At 37.0% G+C, this 18,004-nt stretch overlaps 1 protein-coding gene across 1 annotated transcript in view; it reads left to right on the forward strand.

Annotated features, from left to right (window-relative positions):
* LRRC49 (leucine rich repeat containing 49) overlaps nucleotides 1-18,004 on the forward strand; it is a 169,274-nt gene that overhangs the window by 83,841 nt on the left and 67,429 nt on the right. The window contains exon 10 of the mRNA XM_044918294.1: nucleotides 11,826-11,973. Within this exon, the coding sequence (XP_044774229.1) occupies nucleotides 11,826-11,973 (148 nt within the window). The remainder of the gene's footprint in view (nucleotides 1-11,825; nucleotides 11,974-18,004) is intronic.

Here is an 18,004-nt window from a genome sequence, read left to right on the forward strand (position 1 = left end):
TTGACAGAGAGAGAGAGAAATAGCGAGAGCAGGAACACAAGCAGGGAGAGTGGGAGAGGGAGAAGCAGGCTTCCTGCCGAGCAGGGAGCCTGATGTGGGGCTCGATCCCAGGACCCTGGGATCATGACCTGAGCCGAAGGCAGACGCTTAACAACTGAGCCACCCAGGCGCCCATATAATATTTTTATATCCTATGTTTCATAATCCAATTATGTGAAAAAGTCTTAGCCAATCTATGTCACCTGTTGTTTCTGCTGGCTGTCAATCAGAGTGTTTTATTTCCTTTTGAACTATGAGCTATAAATTTTTTGGTACTTTATCTTTAGAAATTCTTTGGGGTCTTGTATGAAGGTAGGTTCCTCCATGAAGGAGTTTCATTTGTTTCTGTCAGATGCCTATAGGCATAACCAGCCTTAGATGTCTTCAAAATATCAGTTCTCTTAAAATATTTTAGACCACCCATTTAGTGTGGGTTCAGGCTGCAAATTGTGGTTTGTGGTTACGAGTAATCAGGGAAGAATTTTCCTCCCCTTCCCAGCCCCAGGTTTTGAGATGGGCTATATATCTCGGGTAGTGGGTAGGAAAGTTTATAACTAATTAACTCTATATTGAAAGTCTAGTCCTTGGGTCTCAGACTTATGGATAAGTCTCCAGTTAGACTCTCCAACTTGGGTAGCCCCTGGGATTTCTCTTCTGTTCCCCAGCTTTGAAGACTGTATGAACCAAAGTTCAAGTTCATTGGGTTCAATAAATGCCCTCACAGCAAAAAGGTTAGTTTCAACATTCTGGTTACCTCTTAGGGTTCCCACTTTTACTTTTTTTTTTTTTTTAAACCTGTGTATTTCTCATTTTTTTTTTAGCAGGTCATGGATGTACTTGAGAAGATTTTTAAAGCATATCTTATGTAGCATTTTTAGTTGTTTTTAGCAAGAGCCTCAGCCCACAAACTTCATTCTTTCAGACAGACAAACACCTTCATTATGTGCTCTTTTCTTGAACTATGCTTCATTCTTTAATCCTTAATTATATGTTATTGTACATTTTTCTAGGTATTTTATATTGTCAGTTGTGTATATTTTAGTTCTTTTGAGAACACTTGATTTATTCTACTGTTCCATTTCATTTCAGCCTGCTAGATACATAGTAACTATACAGTAAAATTTTCACTGATCAATATAAAATAAGTGAGGTTTTGTTAAGATTATTTCAGAGTATATGGTACTTTAATGGTATGAAAGAGTAAAACCCTTTTTCTAAAGTATCTAACTTACTTTTTGGAGAACTTTCTAATTGGAGAAATTTGACTGATATTTGGGGATTGTTAGTTAAATATCTATGTGGTATACATGCATATATGGGAATTTTATTTTCTCTGTATTTTATTAAGTAAGCAAAATGGACTGAAATATGTTATTTTCCTTTTGAAATGTGAGTTTTGGTCAGTAGGGACACATTGTTCCTCTGTAGGTTCTTTAGCAGATAGGAAGCAGATGTGGCATTGGGAGGAGACCACTAGGGAAAGAACAAATGCATGAGTAATCTGGAAAAAGATTAAAGACAACTTATGAATTAAATGTCAGCCTTTAGACCCAAGCTTTTCCATTTTTGATACTCAGAAGAGGCAAGCAACTGAGTATTCTTAAAAAGAAAGAGACTGTTCTTAGAAGCCAGTAGTACTTCACTGTACTTACTGTCCTATTTCCAGGTGTTTTTGTTTTACAACCTGATTTTGATCTTCTTTGGTTAGGTATGATGTAACCCTTCATTAGCCTGGATTTGTACTTAACGAGTCTTCTTTCATTTGATTAGAGAATGTCTTTAAAATCATATGTACTTTATCATTGCATTTCTAGGAATGTATGGCATGTTTATTGGTCAAATGCCTTGCATATGGAAATGAAATTTTGTGAGGAATCTCCTGGATCAAATATGGATTTATTTTTACTTTAATAAAACTATTCAAAGCATAAAGACTTTAGTCTGAATATCAGTGCTAGCAGCTGACCTGGAAAGGGTTGCCAGGACAGTACCTGCTAAAGATTGTAATGATTTTCCTACTCCTGGTGCCTCTTTGGTTGTGTTTGAATTATAGACATAGACCAGGTGGGCATCAGCAGGTCTTCTAGATCTCTGAAGTACTTCATAATGACTACATTCCCTGGACATAGGATTTTCTTCTATATTTACTAATGTGCTTTATATTTAATTCAGTGAAGATACCGTGTAGTTTTGTGTTTAACACTGCCCATTTGGTAATTATTGGACTAATTACATTCCCCAAAGGAATACTTGAGCGTTAGGGCTAGGAAAAGTTACAGTCATTTTAGTTTAAAATTATGCTTGCAGTAAGAAATAAATCATAGACTCATAGGCGCCTCGGTGGCTCAGTCAGCTGAGCATCCGACTCTTGGTTTTGGCTCAAGTCATGATCTCAGGGTGGTGGGATTGAGCCCCACATCAGGCTCTGCACTCAGCTCAGAGTCTCCTCAGGATTCTCTCTTTCCCTTTCCCTCTGCACCCTCCCCCACTCACACTTCCTCTCTAAAATAAATAAATCTTTTTTTAAAAATATTTTATTTACTTGTCAGAGAGAGAGAGCACGCATAAGTAGGCAGAGGAAGAAGGAGGCTCCCCGCTGAGCAGGGAGCCCGATGTGGGGCTCGATCCCAGGACCCTGGGACCATGACCTAAGCCGAAGCCAGACACTTAACCGACTGAGCCACCCAGGTGCCCCTAAATAAATAAATCTTAAAAAAAAAAAAAAGAAAGAAATCATAGACTCTCTGCAGTCCAACTTGTAAATAAATATTAAATAACAATAGGGACGCCTGGGTGGCTCAGTCGGTTAAGCATCTGCCTTTGGCTCAGGTCATGATCTCGGAGTCCTGAGATCAAGCCCCATGGTGGGCTCTCTGCTGGGGTGGGGGGGGGAGCTGCTTCACCCTCTCCCTCTGCCACTCCCCCTGCTTGTGCTCTCTCTCTCTCAAATAAATAAAATCTTAAAAAAATAAGTAAATAACAAAATCAGGATTTACCTACAATAAAATGAAGTTTTCCAGCCTCTCTATGCTTCTGGATGTATTATTTCCACTTTTCAGTACACTTAACCTGATTAGTGACAGATATCAGATCATAATGATTCCTGATAGCATGATATCTCTTAAATAATTCTAAGACTAATGTAAGAAAAATTATTTATTAATTTTTATATCAAGGATAAGCCTTTTGAAATCATGTCCATTTATCATATTCTTTCATTCATTCACCAAAACTTTATCCCACACTTAACTAGATGCTAGGCACTATGTTAGGTTTTGGGATAGTGTTCACAGCACATTTTTAGCCCTCAAGAACCTTACAGTTTAATTCTGTTTAGATATGCTGGGCCATTGAAGAAAAATGCTCTTCAGCATAGAAGAGTTCTCTTGCTTCTACTGGCTCTGTTGCCTCTCCTTTTCACATTACTTAATTTCTTAAAGTTTGAACTTAGTATCCTATCCTGTGGTAGTTGGAGGAAACCTTATTGAAAGCTTTTTTGAAACATGTCCTCACAGCCATGGGTCACCATTATAACATACTGTTCCAGATAAAAGAGACCTGATACATGAAAAGAGGATCTGTCAAATATGTATTTTTTTGTATATTTAAATTTTTTATTTTTTTATTTGTAAATTGATATACTGATATATAATTTACATGTAATAAAAAACACCCATTTTAAGTGTAGACTTTAAGGAATTTTGACAAAGTATATGTCCTTGTAACCACCACCCAATCATTAACCCAAGAGAGAAACCTGGGTGTTATTCTAGAGTCCTCTCTTCCTCACATTCAAAGAAGTACTAGTTTCTGTACATGCTACACCCTGGCTTCCACAGAACCTATCCTCTCTTCTTTATTCTCATGGCTTCTGCCTTAGTTTTTGATGTGTTAGACCCTTTCTCCTTTTTTACCTCTACTTATTGCAATCTCTAGTTTTTTGCTCTTAACTCATTTCTTTCCTTTATACCTCCCATAATGTTACTAATTATTCTAATAATTACTAATTATTCTAATCCTATTAGAACCCCCCTCCCTTGCTTAAAACCCCTTGATGACTCTTCCCAGTTTGCATTCTCAGGCATCAATTTCTGAGTAAGAGATTGTTCCTTAGCAACTGACTTGGTGGTGACATTATTTATCAGATAAGAAATATACATAGAGAAGCAGATTTGTGGATGGAAGATGATGACTTCATTCACTTAACACTGTAGAAGAAAAACAAATTTGCCTTGTGTTTCAGTTTTGAAATTATCAGAAGCATCTTTATTTGATTTTAGCCTTATGGAAACAACTGTCAGGGAAGAAGAGAAGCATTTTTTAAACATCCTTTAAACACCAGAAACTATTCTGAGATATTTTATATTGATGGGAAGAAATAATTTTGTTAATGCTAGGTGGGAAAAATTACAATGTTTGTTCAAGTTTATTTATGCTTGTAGTGATTGTTAATTTTAACTTAATGAACTCTCATTTTCACCTGTATTCACTGGCCTTTTAAAAATGCCTTCCCAATTGATACTGTTCAAATGTCAATACTACCAAAAGCCATATATAGATTCAATGCATTCCCTATCAATATTCCAGTAGCATTTTTTACAGAAGTCAAAAAACAGTCCTAAAATTTATCTAGAACCACAAAAGACCCTGAAATAGCCAGAGAAATCCTGAGAAAGAATAACAAAACAGAAGGCATCACATTTCCTGATTTCAAGCTACACTATAAAGCCATAGCCATCAAAACAGTATGGTACTAGAATAAAAACAGACAGTTCAACCAATGGAATAGAATTAAGAGCTCAGAAATAAACCTAAGTATAACAGGTCAGCTTATATTTGACAAGGGAGCCAAGATTACTCAATGGAGAAAAGACAGCCTCTTCAATAAATGGTACTGGGAAAATTGGATACTCGCATGTAAAAGAATGAAACTGGACTCCTATCTTACACCACTCACAAAAATTAACTCAAAATGGGTTAAAAACTTAAATGTAAGATCTGGGGGGCACCTGGATGGCTCAGTTGGTTAAGCGTCCAACTCTTGATCTTAGGATTGTGAGTTCAAGCCCTGTGTTAAAATATGACACCTAAAGCAAAAGCAACAAGATAAAAAATAAACAAGTAGTACTGCATTGAACTAAAAAGCTTCTTTTTAGCATCAGCAAAAGAAACCATCAACAAAGTGAAAGATAACCTATGCAATGGGAAAAATATCTGTAAACCACTTATCTGATAAAGGCTTAATATCTCAAATATATAAAGAACACATACAGCTCAATAGCAAAAAAACATATAACCCAATTTAAAAATGGGCAAAGGACCTGAATAGACGTTTCTTCAAAGAAGATATACAAAAGGCCAACAGGTATATGAAAAGATGCTCAAGGGAAATGCAAATTAAAACCATAATGAGTTATCACCTCATGCTTGTTAGAATGACCATCATCAAAAAGACAAGAGATAACAAATGCTGGTACGGATGTGGAGAAAAGGGAACCCTGTGCACTGTTGGTGGGATTGTAAATTCATACGACCACTATGGAAAACAGTATGGAGGAGCTTCAGAAAATTAAAAACAGAGCTATCATATGATCCAGCTATTTCACCTCTTGGAATATACCCAGAGGAAATGAAAACTCTAACTTAAAAGATATCTGCACTGCCCTGTTCACAGCAACATTTTTACAATAACCAAGCCATGGAAACAAGTGTTCCATAGACGGATGAATGGATAAAGAAGTTATGGTTTATATACATACATGAATATACCTGAATATTATTCAGCCATAAGAAGTAAGGAAATCCTACCATTCATGACCACATGGATGGACCCTGAAGCATTATGCTAATTGAAATAAGTCAGACAGAGAAAGATTGATAGGTACTGTATGATCTCATCTATATGTGGAATCTAAAAGCAAAAACAAAAACCAAGCTCACAGAAAAAGAGATCGGATTTGTGGTTACTAGAGGTGGAGGGGGAATTGGAAGAAGGTGGTCAAAAGGTCCAAACTTTCAGTTATTAGATAAATTGGTACTGGGGCACCTGAGTGGCTCAGTCGGTTAAGTGTCTGACTCTTGGTTCTTCTCAGGTCATGATCTCATGAGTCGTGGGACTAAGACCCGTGTTAGGCTTCACGCTCAGCACAGAGTCGGCTTGAAGATTCTCTTTCTCTGCCCCTCCCCCCACACGTGGGGGGAGAATCCACACGTGGATTCTCTCATCCTCTCTCTCTCTGTAAAATAAATAAATAAATCTTAAAAAAAAGATAAATCAGTACTAGGGATGTAAAATATTATATGATGATCACAGCTAACACTGCTGTATGATATATAGGAAAGTTGTTAAGAGAGTAAATGCTGTGGGGGTACCTGGATGGCTCAGTTGGTTAAACTTCCGACGCTTGATCTCCAGGTCTTGATCTCAGGGTTGTGAGTTCTAGTCCCATGTTGGACTCCATGCTGGGCATGGGGCCTACTTAAAAAAAAAGAAAAGAAAATGCTATGAGTTCTAATCACCAGGAGGAAATTTTTTCTTCTCTTTTTTGTTCTTTCTTTTCTTTGTTATTGTGTCTATATGAGATAAATGGATGTTAGCTGAACCTATTATTGTCATCATTTTACAATACATATAAATCTAAGCATTATGCTGTATGCCTTAGACTTATATAATGATGTATGTCAGTTATTTTTCAGTAAAACTGGGGGAAAATGTCTTCCCATAATTATCTAAACATGTCTCAAAAACCATAACAAGTGTATGAATTGTGAGATATACCTCTTAGATGGTAAAATAATTGATAGGAGAGGATCTTTTTACCTTGAGTGAGAGGAAACATGGAAGAAATATTTAAATGTGACAATAAAAAAATAATGAACTTTATTCTTGCTATAGACCTTGCCTTGACCTTAATTGCCAACATATTATTTATTTTTTATACCATAAATATTCTATATCCTCTAGCTTTTCTTAAAACAGGAAGAAAGAGATATTCAATATAGTGCCTTAGTAAAGAAAGTATTTTTAGGTCTAAATGTTTATATTAGTTATTTTTTTTAAGATTATTTATTTATTTATTTATTTATTCATGAGAGACAGAGATCGAGAGAGAAGCAGGCTCCCAAGGAGCAGGGAGCCCGATGCGGGACTCGATCCCAGGACTCTGGGATCATGACCTGAGCCAAAGGCAGACCCTTAACCATCTGAGCCACCCAGGCTCCCTACATTAGTTATTTGAATAGTCATTGAATGAGGATGATTCTAATATAAATGATTTTTACTAACCTGCTCTGGGGTATTATTTAGAAAAATGAGTATTCCCTTTAAAAATGGAAAGTCTTCAAAAAATTAAAAATAGAACTACCATATGATTGAGTAATTCCACTTCTGGGTATTTATCCAAAGAAAATGAAAGCACTAACTGAAGAGATATCTGTATGTTCATTGCAGCATTATTTATAGTAGCCAAGATTTGGAAACTAAGTGTCCATGGACAGGGGCGCTTGGGTGGCTCAGTTGGTTAAACGTCTCACTCTTGATTTTGGCTCAGGTCATGATCTCAGGATTGTAAAATCGAGCCCTATGTCGGGCTCCACGCTGGGCACGGAGCCTGCTTAAGATTCTCTCTCTACCTCTGCCCCTCCCCACCACTTGTGTACTTTCTCCCCCTTAAAAAAAAAAAGTGTCAATGGACAGATGAATGGATAAAGAAAATGTAGGATGGATAGCTGGATAGATGAATAGATAGATAGAGATATATGTAATGGGTATATATTATTCAGCCATAAAAAAGAATGAAATCTTGCCATTTGCGACTATATGGGTGGACTTTGGGGCATTATGCTAAGTGGAGTAAGTCAGACAGAGAAAAACAAATACCATATGGTTTTACTTATATGTGGAATCTAAAGACAAAAACAAAAACCAACAAAAAAAAAAGCAAAACAAGCTAATACATACAGTTAACAGATTGGTGGTTGCCAGAGGCATGGGCTGGCAGGGAGTGAAATGGATGAAGGAAGTCAAAAGATACAAACTTTCAGTTATAAAATAAATTAGTCATGGGAATGTAATGTATAGCATATTGACTACTATTAATAATACTGTGTTGCATATTTGAAAATTGCTAAGAGAGTAGATCTTAAAAGTTCTTACACAAGAAAAAAATTCTGTGAAAAAATTTTGTAACTGTATGGAGATGGGTGTTATACTAGACATATTGTGGTCGTCATTTCACAATCTATATAAATATTGAATTATTATGTTATATACCTGAAATTAATATAGTGTATGTCAATTATACCTCAGTTTTTATAAAGTCCCAATCAAAATCCCAGCAAGTTGATCTCAACGAATGGATTCTAAGGTTTGATGTGAAAGCTAAGACCTAGAATAGCAACACAATACTGAGGAACACAATTGGAGGACTCACACTAACCTATTTCAAGACTTAACTGTTAAGGTACAGTAATCAAGACAGTGTAGTATTGGTGAAAGAGTAGACATATGTATCAATGGAAAAGAATAGAGGGCCTAGAAACAGATTCACACAAATATAGTCAAGTAATCTTTGACAGAGGAGCAAAGGCAATTCAATAGAGAAAGGGTAGTCTTTTCAAGATGATACTGGAAAAATTGGATATTCACATTAAGAATCTAGACATAGGGGCGCCTGGGTGGCTCAGTCGTTAAGTGTCTGCCTTCGGCTCAGGTCATGATCCCAGGGTCCTGGGATCGAGCCCCACATCGGGCTCCCTGCTCGGCGGGAAGCCTGCTTCTCCCTCTCCCACTCCCCCTGCTTGTGTTCCCTCTCTCGTTGTGTCTCTCTGTCAAATAAATAAATAAAATCTTTAAAAAAAAAAAAAGAATCTAGACATGGACTTTATACCTTTTATAAAATTTACTCAAAATGGATTGTAGATTAAATATAAGACACAAAGCTATAGAACTTTTAGAAGAAAACTTAGGAGAAAATCTAGGCATTCTTGGGTTTGGTGATGAATTTTTAAATATAACACCAAGACCATGATACATGAAAGAAAATTGATAAGTTGGGCATCATTAAAATTAAGAACTTCTGCCCTGTGAAAGGCACTATTAAGAAAGTGAAAAGACAAGTCACAGACTAGGAGAGATATTCACAAATCTTATATCTGTTAAATTATATATATATATATAGGTATATTTTTATATATATCCATGATATACAAAAATTCAACAACACAAAAACAACAGGTGTTGTTAGGGATGTGGAGAAAAAAGAACCCTTGTACACTGTTGGTGGGAGTCCAAATTGGTGTAGCCACTATGGAAAACAGTATGAAGATTCCTCAAAAAGTTAAAAATAGAACTACCTTATGATTCAGCAATTGCACTTCTATGTATTTACCCAAAGGATGCAAAAACGCTAAAGCAAAGGGATACATGCATCCCTATATTTATAGCAGCATTGCTTACAATAGCCAAGATATGGAAGCAACCCAAGTGTCCATTGATTGATGAGTGGTTAAAAAAGATGTGTGTATATATATATATATATGCACACACACACACACACACACATACACACACACATACACACACAATGGAATATTAGCCATAAAAAAGAAGGAAATCTTGCCATTTGCAGTGACATGGATGGAGGTAGAGAGTATTACGCTCAATGAAATGTCAGTCAGAGAAAGACAAATCCCATATGATTTCAGTCTTATGTGGAATTTAAGAAACAAAATAAATGAGTAAAGGGAAAAAAAGAGAGGCAAACCAAAAATAGACTTTTTTTTTAAAATTTTATTTATTTGCGAGAGAGAGAATGAGAGACAGAGAGCATGAGAGGGAGGAGGGTCAGAGGGGGAAGCAGACTCCCTGCTGAGCAGGGAGCCCAATGTGGGACTCTATCCCGGGACTCCAGGATCATGACCTGAGCCGAAGGCAGTCGCTTAACCAACTGAGCCACCCAGGTGCCCCCAAAATAGACTTTTAACTATAGAGAACAAACTGATGGTTTCCAGAGGGGAAGGGTGGTAGGGGAGGGTTAAGGAATGCCCTTGTCATGATGAGCACAAGCTCAAAAATAAGGAAGCAACTCAATTAAAAAATGGGCACAAGAACTATAAATGCAAAGAAGATATACAGATGGCAAATATGCATATGAAAAAAACGTTCAACATCCTTTGACATTAGGGAATTGCATTTTAAAATAATGAGACACCACTACACACCTATTGGAATGACTGATATAAAAAAAAAAAAAACCTGACAAATACCAAATGCTCATGAGAATGTGGAGCTGGTAGGAATGCAAGATGTTACAGCCACATTGGAAGACAGTTTGGCAGTTTCTCGCAAAGCTAAACTTAGTCTTACAATATAATCCAGCAATTGCAATCTTAAGTATTTACCCAGTTTGAGTTGAAAACTTATGTTCACACAAAAACCTGCAGATAAATATTTATAGCAACATTATTCATAATCACTAAAATCTGGAAGCAACCAAGATGTCTTCAGTAGGTGAATGGATAAACAGATTGTGGTACATCCAGACAATGGAATATTACTCAGTGATAAAAGAGAGAGAGCATTTGCTCTCTGAAGACACAAAAAGACATGGCAGAACCTTAAATGCATATTGCAAAGTGACAGAAGTCAGTGTGAAAAGGCTATATTCTATATGATTCCAGCTATATGGCATTCTGGAAAAGGCAAAACTATAAAGACAGTAAAAAGATGAGTGGTTGCCAGAGATTGAGGGAGAGAGGAGGAGGGTTGAATAGGATTGTTTAGGGTCATGGAGCTATTCTGTGTGATACTTATGCACTTGTCAAAACCCACAGAACTTTAAAGCACAGAGTGAACCTTAATGTATGCAAATTAAAATATTTAGGATGTTAGAGGATTCCAGGAAGGAATGAATATAGACTATGACAAGAGAAGCTAAGTGTATTTCAACTGTATGAAACAGCCTGTTGAAAGGGGTGGCAGGAGGGGAGGTGCTGACCTAAGTAACTTTGAAATGAATGTGTAAGACTAAATGCTAAAGGAATTACACATAACGGCTATACTTCATAAAGTTGTTTCCCATGGGGATTCAGGTTGAAAATTCTGATACCACTATGCATATGTTCTAGAATTGAACAATTAAGTAAATGGATCAGAGCTGGTGAGAGATTTCTCCTTGTTGGAGTAGGAATTTACAGATAAGCAAGGGAAAGAGGCTAGAGTGATCCTTTTGATAACAGATTAGAGTTGGGGAACATCAGTGTGAACTCATGTTTAGCTTAATATAGACATAGATGTTACATATTACAGATAATATGTATACACACAGGTTAGTATGCACACATATATTTCCTTGCTTTGTCATCAGAAGACATGAAAAAAATGATACCCCAGTGGCGAAAAGTATACCTAGCCACCAGATCTTTGGTTCCAGTACCATTCTCCAATAAAAGGAACCATGACTCCTTGGAGAAATGTTTGATTCTAGGACTGGGGTAGGAAATAATATGAGTCTAGAGAATCTTATAGTGCCAGAAAGTAAGGAATGAATGAATGAATGAATTGTAAATTATTTGTAAATAATTGTAAATTAATTGTAAAAAAATGTACAATACTACTACAAGATGTTAATAATAGGGAAAACTGAGTGCGGAGTATATGGGAACTCTGTACTATCTTAATTTTTCTGTAAATCTAAAACTATTCTAAAATAATAATGTATATTAAATAAATGAAAGTACTATTGGAAGGTCTCACAATAATCCAGTGGTTTCTGTCTCTCCTGCAGTTTTGAAAGTGTTTGCTGCCTTGCTGACTCTTCTTCTCTCTCAGACATCACTTTTGATGGCAATCCAATAGCTCAAGAGTCATGGTACAAACACACTATCCTTCAGAATATGATGCAGCTGCGCCAGCTGGATATGAAGAGAGTCACGGTGAGAGCTCTTTTGAAGTGCTTACCATATTGTCTTTACTGTGGATTAAGAGACTGGGTGCATATTCTTTGCTTAGAAATGCTTCTTAGTTTTAATAAACTATGGATTATCATGACTATATAATTCATAATTACAATTACAAATATTTTACCACCTGTCCCTTATTCCCAATTTCATTCAGGGCTGTTAAATAACAAAAAATTCGACTGAGTAAATTTAAAAGATCTAATTGGCTTTATTAATCAATTCATAAATTGGGCAGCATCCCGTCTAGCAAGTGGAGGGGAGCTCTCAATGACTACAGAAAAAGGAAGGTTTTTAAAGGTAGAGAGGGAGTGGGAAAAGGGAAATTATTGGCAAAGGATCCATTGTTTTAGGCAAGGTCACCCTTCTAAAGGGAAGGGAAGGGGCCTATCAGTAAATTTCCTAGTCCTGACCAGGAAATTCACAGGTTGACTGGTTACAGATTACATTTCTGGGGGCGTCTAAACTACAGTTAGGTTAGGTAGTACGTCTTGGTTTACTGGCTTGTGGCCTTAACTTAAGTGATGCCATTTTGGGTCTGTGGTTTCCTTTTTAACAGGTTTTTTTTTTTAACTAATAATTAATTAGTCATCATGATTGTTTAATCACCACAGTTGTTTTATTTAAATTAATCATCATGATTGTTTTTTATTCTGGTTAATACCCAACTAAAAATTTATCTTGGAATGGATGAGTAAGAATGGCATTAAGTTATGTAATGTAATGTTTCAGAACATGGGTGCCAAAGCCAGACTGCTTGAGTCTCAATCCTGGCTTGACCATTTTCTAGCCAAATGACCTGTGGCAATTTACTTAACCTTTCTGTATCTCATTTTCCTCAAAGTAATGGGGGGCGGGGGGTCATAATTATGTCAGGGTTGTTGTCAAGATAAAATAAAGCCCTAAACCTTAGAACAGCATGAGGCTCATAGGAAGCATTGCATGGAGCTGTTGTGCTTGTTATTGATGCCATACCTCTCAAAATAGCTCTTTTTTATTCATTCTATCTGCATGTTAGGTATGTTCTATACTTCGATGTTTTAATATGACTCCTGATCTAAGCAAAATGCTATATATGCACCTTTTAGGTGTACAGTGCACATTTGCATATTATAGGCTTTTAGGAGTTCTGTAATAAAGAAATTTGCCTTAATTTTCATTGCATATATCAGATTTATTTGAACATTTTACTATCTCAGATATCATCTATTAATGATCTCAGTTTGATAATCTCAGAGCTAGAAAAATATCCTAAGCCTCCACTTGTTTTATGACTTCTAGACTCTGCTAATTTTGATGTGGATTCTGAGTGGTCAGCTAAGTTTATTCAATTGCCAATTGACTCATTGCCTATAGCCATTTTCACAATGTGTGCATTTTACATTTCTGTCTCAGCAATATCATGGACATCTCAGGTGACCAGCGGATAGTTACAAGTGTTGATGAATTCGTTAATGCCAGGGGTCTTCTGGGGGCTCTGCCTCTTTTTGTTCCAGCATGGAGATACAGTTCTTTGTCCTCAGCTTGTTCAAATCTATCCTGTAAACACAGTTTCATGCTTGCACCCTTATCTCCATGTGTTTCTTTTTTTCCCAAAGATTTTATTTATTTATTTGTCAGAGAGAGAGAGCACAAGCAGGGGGAGCGGCAGGCAGAGGGAAAGGCAGACTCCCCACTGAGCAGGGAGCCCGATGCGGGGCTTGATCCCAGGACCCTGGAATCATGACCTGAACCAAAGACAGACACTTAACTGACTGAGCCACCCACACGTCCCTCCATGTGTTTCTTAATTAAGCATCTTTGGTACTTAACAATTACTCTTCCTGGTGAGGTTGAAATGGATGGGGTAAGAAATGAAGCTAACTCATTTATATAAATTAGTACTTAATTATATATTATGTTTCTCACAGTGAACTTATATGTCAGTCTTGCCTACCCAGCTGATGTATACAATCCTTAAGGTCAGAAGCCATTCTTCTTCCTTGCCTGATATATATACAGATATCCTATACATGTTTATTTCCTTTCCTTCCCTGTCTCACACAGTGCTGAGAATGTAGTAATGTTCATTAAAGTCTTAATTGAGTGCAGTTTATCTACTTTCATGCCTGAAATAAAGGAGAATGATGCTATATATAATCATTGTCTTTGTACATTCCATGAGTGTTTGCCTGGTGAGAAATGAGAGAAAATCACCTGCGATGGGAGCAGGGCCAGCTGTTCTGCTAAACACAGAGCGGGATTGTACATCTGCTTCTTCACAGTTTAATTTGAGAAACTTAAAAAAAAAAATTCATGTCTTACTAAAAGCTTTACTTGAGGTATAATGGGCATAAAATTAGTTGCACATGTTAACTGTACAAGTTGATAAATTTCAACATGTATATCACCTGTGAAACATCACCATAGTCAAGCTTTTTCATAATCCACTACCCGAAAAAGTTTCCTCATGCTCCTTTGTTTCCCTCCTTTCCACCCCTCCCCACCCAACCCCCATGCCCAGGCAACCACTGATTTACTCTTTGTCATTATAGGTTCAAAATTTCCATTTTCTAGAATTAATGGAAACAATTTCAGAGTTACGGAACAGTTGTAAGTACAGTAGCAAAACCTTTTTTTTCTTGAACTATTTGAGGGTAAGCTGCTGACTAGATTACCTAACAATCCTGAACACTTTAGTGTGTGTGTTCTGCAAGCACAGACATTCTCCTATATAAACACAACATAACCAACAAAATTAGGAAGTGAACACTGAATAATTACTAGTGTCTAATTCTCACACCACTCTCAAATTTTACCAATTATGCCAATAATTTCTGTGCAGCTAAACAGTCCGGTTTGGAATTATATATTACATATGGTGCATTTGGTTGTCAGGTCTCCCTCATCACTATTTTTCAGGAACAGTTTCTCAAGTCTTGACTCTAACATTTATGAAGATTACAGGGCAGTTTCTGGAAGGACCCTCAATTCAGGCTTTTTGATGTTTCCTCACGATCAGTTTTTATAGACTTTTGCATAAATATCACAGAAATGATTTTGATTTTTCTCATTTCATCCTATCAAGTGGTACGGTATTCTATTTATCCCTTTATTGATGTTGGCCACCATAATTAAGATGATGTCTGCCAGCCTTCTCCATGTGAAGTTATTCTCTTTCCCTTTGTAATCCCATTCCTCATAAAAATTTTGGTTTATTCATTTATTCATATCAGTATGGACTCATAGTATTTAGTCTTGCCTTTTATTTATGACTTTTTAGTAACTTTAGTGTTGAAACAGCATACCTTTTTTCTCAGTAGGCTTTTTTTTAAAGACTTTATTTATTTACTTACTTAAGAGAGAGAGATTGAGAGTGTACTTGAGAAGTAGTGTAATGTCCTACAGTTATACAGATTTCATTGGTAAGCAATTGTGGTTCTTTAAGAATGGTAGGTATATTTTTTTCTTTGAATTTACGTGTATCATTATTTTTTCAAATGGCTACTAAGTTGCTAGAACATGAACACTTAATAAGTTGTTTACTAACTACTGAGTAAACAGAGCTATTAACACATTTCTTTTGACTTAGAAGCACCATGAAAAAATTCCTGAGCATTCTTAGGCACGTTGAACTGAAAAGTTCCTATAGTAGGATCTATATTAGACATTAGAGCTGACAAGATCAGAATCATAATTCATTCATGCCCTCAAGTTACTCACTGTCTAGTGCAGACAGGTTATCATGCAAAATGCCAAGCTAGAGAAGATCAACTGATAGATATGTATATTTTTGTATATACGCTCACACACATGTGAGCATGTACATAGGCACAGCACAGCAACACTGAAGGGTAAAGGGGTGCCTGGGGGGCTCAGTCAGTCAAGCGTCTGCCTTCGGCTCGGGTCATGATCCTGGGGTCCTGGGATCGAGCCCCGCGTCGGGCTCCCTGCTCACTGGGGAGCCTGCTTCTCCCTCTCCTCCCCACTCGTGTGCTTTCTCTCGCTATCCCTGTCTCTCTCTCAAATAAATAAATAAAAATATTTTTTAAAAAATTGAAGGGTAAAGCACCCCTACGTCTACCAGAGAAATAGGAAAAGTTCCAAAGGAGAAAATACTTGACTGGGGCTTGAAGAGTGGTTCAAAAGAAGGAAGATATATCTGTGGAGAGTGTTCCAGGGAGAATGAAGGCATGCAAAACGCAGAGAGAGGTAAGGAAGGGAATATAGCAACTGATAGCAGTTCAACATGGCTGAGCACTGAGTATACATGGAGGAGAGTAGCAGGACAAAGGGTGTCTGACAGGCAAGGCCTAGGCCATGAAGGGCATTTTGTCATAATGAAGAGTTTCGCTTTTGTCTTGGGCATAATAGGAAGCCCTAAGAGTTTAAGGTGGTTAAATTATATTTGCCTATTAAAAAAATTGCCTATCTCGGTAGCAGCCCAGGGGATGAATTGGGGAGGATAGGATGGGCGAGATGAGAAGCAGGGAGATAAGTTAGAGTGAGAGCTTTGGTGGTGGGGGGGGGGTGGGCGCTGATCTGGAGGAATGGCAAAAGATAATATGAGGCCAAGAGAGAATAGAAGTCGATGGCCTCAGTTCCTGTTTTGCTTTTGTTATCTCTGTTAAGAATGGCTTTTAGTCTGTAAAGAGTAGAAATAAATATTAAGATGAGGAAAGTGAAGCCTAGGATAGGTGAACAGAGAAGTTTGATCTAGAGCAGGGGTTGGCAAACTTTATCTGTAGAGGGTCTGATAGTAAATATTTTAGGCTTTGGGGGCCATACGGTCTCTATTGAAAACTACTGAACTCACTGTAGTGTGAAAGAAGGCATAGACACTACATAAATGAATGCTCATGGCTCTGTTCCAATAAAACTTTATTTACAAAAATAGGTGACAGACTGGATTTGGCCTGTGGACTGGAGTTTGCCAGTCTTTGATCTACAGCACTGAATAAACGTAGTGAGTAAATGGCTAGACCTTTGAAAGTTTTATCGGAGAAGCAGTGTAGAATAGTAGAGTACCTGCAAGGTAAGATGAACTAATCTGTCTTTTTATCATAGAAGGAAAGAATATAAATTTCACAAATCGTGACAGTAAACTTGATGCCGAGTATGAAGGAACTCGAAATTGGATTATTAGATGAGTTGTGAGTACTAAGGGGATTGGTCACTAGGAGGCAGCATTAGTTCACTAAAAACAATTCATCCCCGACAAAATTAATTTTCTATTTTAGCTTTTGTAAATAAGCCCTCTCAGAGGAGTGTTAGAGATAGCGTTTGGGTATTTAAGCAAAGCTTTTGACAAAGTCTTTTACGATACTGCTCTGAGTAAGATGCATGACAACATAGTGAAGTGAATTTGTGATTCGAGCGTTCCTATGGCACAGGAAGTAATGGATTAATGCCAGCCTGTAGAAAAATCTGTACTGGCGTGCCTTGAGGCTTTTTCCTTGGGACCCTTTGATTCAAGATTTTTGTTAATGACTGAATGAGAATATTTCTGTTATTCTGATAAAGTATGTGATTGACAGGAACTGGAGAACTTGGAGATGCTGATATACTGGTTAATCAAAACAGAATCCCAAAGTAGCTCAATAATCTACAGCAAGGTTTGGCAAACTGTAGCCTGTGGGCCAAATCCATCCTGCAGACTGTTTTTGAACAAGAGAAGAATGGTTTATATATTTTTAAAGCATTGTATTAAGAAAGTAAAGAAAAGAAAAACAACATGTGATAGAGATCTTTTGTGACTCACGAAGCCCAAATATTTACTATCTGGCCCTTTACAGAAAAAAATTGCTGACCTCCAGTGTAGAAAAACAAGCAGAATTTAGCAAGATAAAAATAGATACATTGAAAATCCTGAACTTGACTCCATGACAACAAACAATTCTCAGCACAAATGCAGATTTATGTGAGATGGGACTTAGCAAATTAAGTTCAGATTGAGTTAATTGTGAGATGTGATTATTAGAAGTTATATGGTTTAAAAGAATATCATTTATCAAAATAGAGAATTCAG

The sequence above is a fragment of the Neomonachus schauinslandi genome, chromosome 9, assembly GCF_002201575.2.
Source record: "Neomonachus schauinslandi chromosome 9, ASM220157v2, whole genome shotgun sequence".
NCBI lineage: Eukaryota > Metazoa > Chordata > Mammalia > Carnivora > Phocidae > Neomonachus > Neomonachus schauinslandi.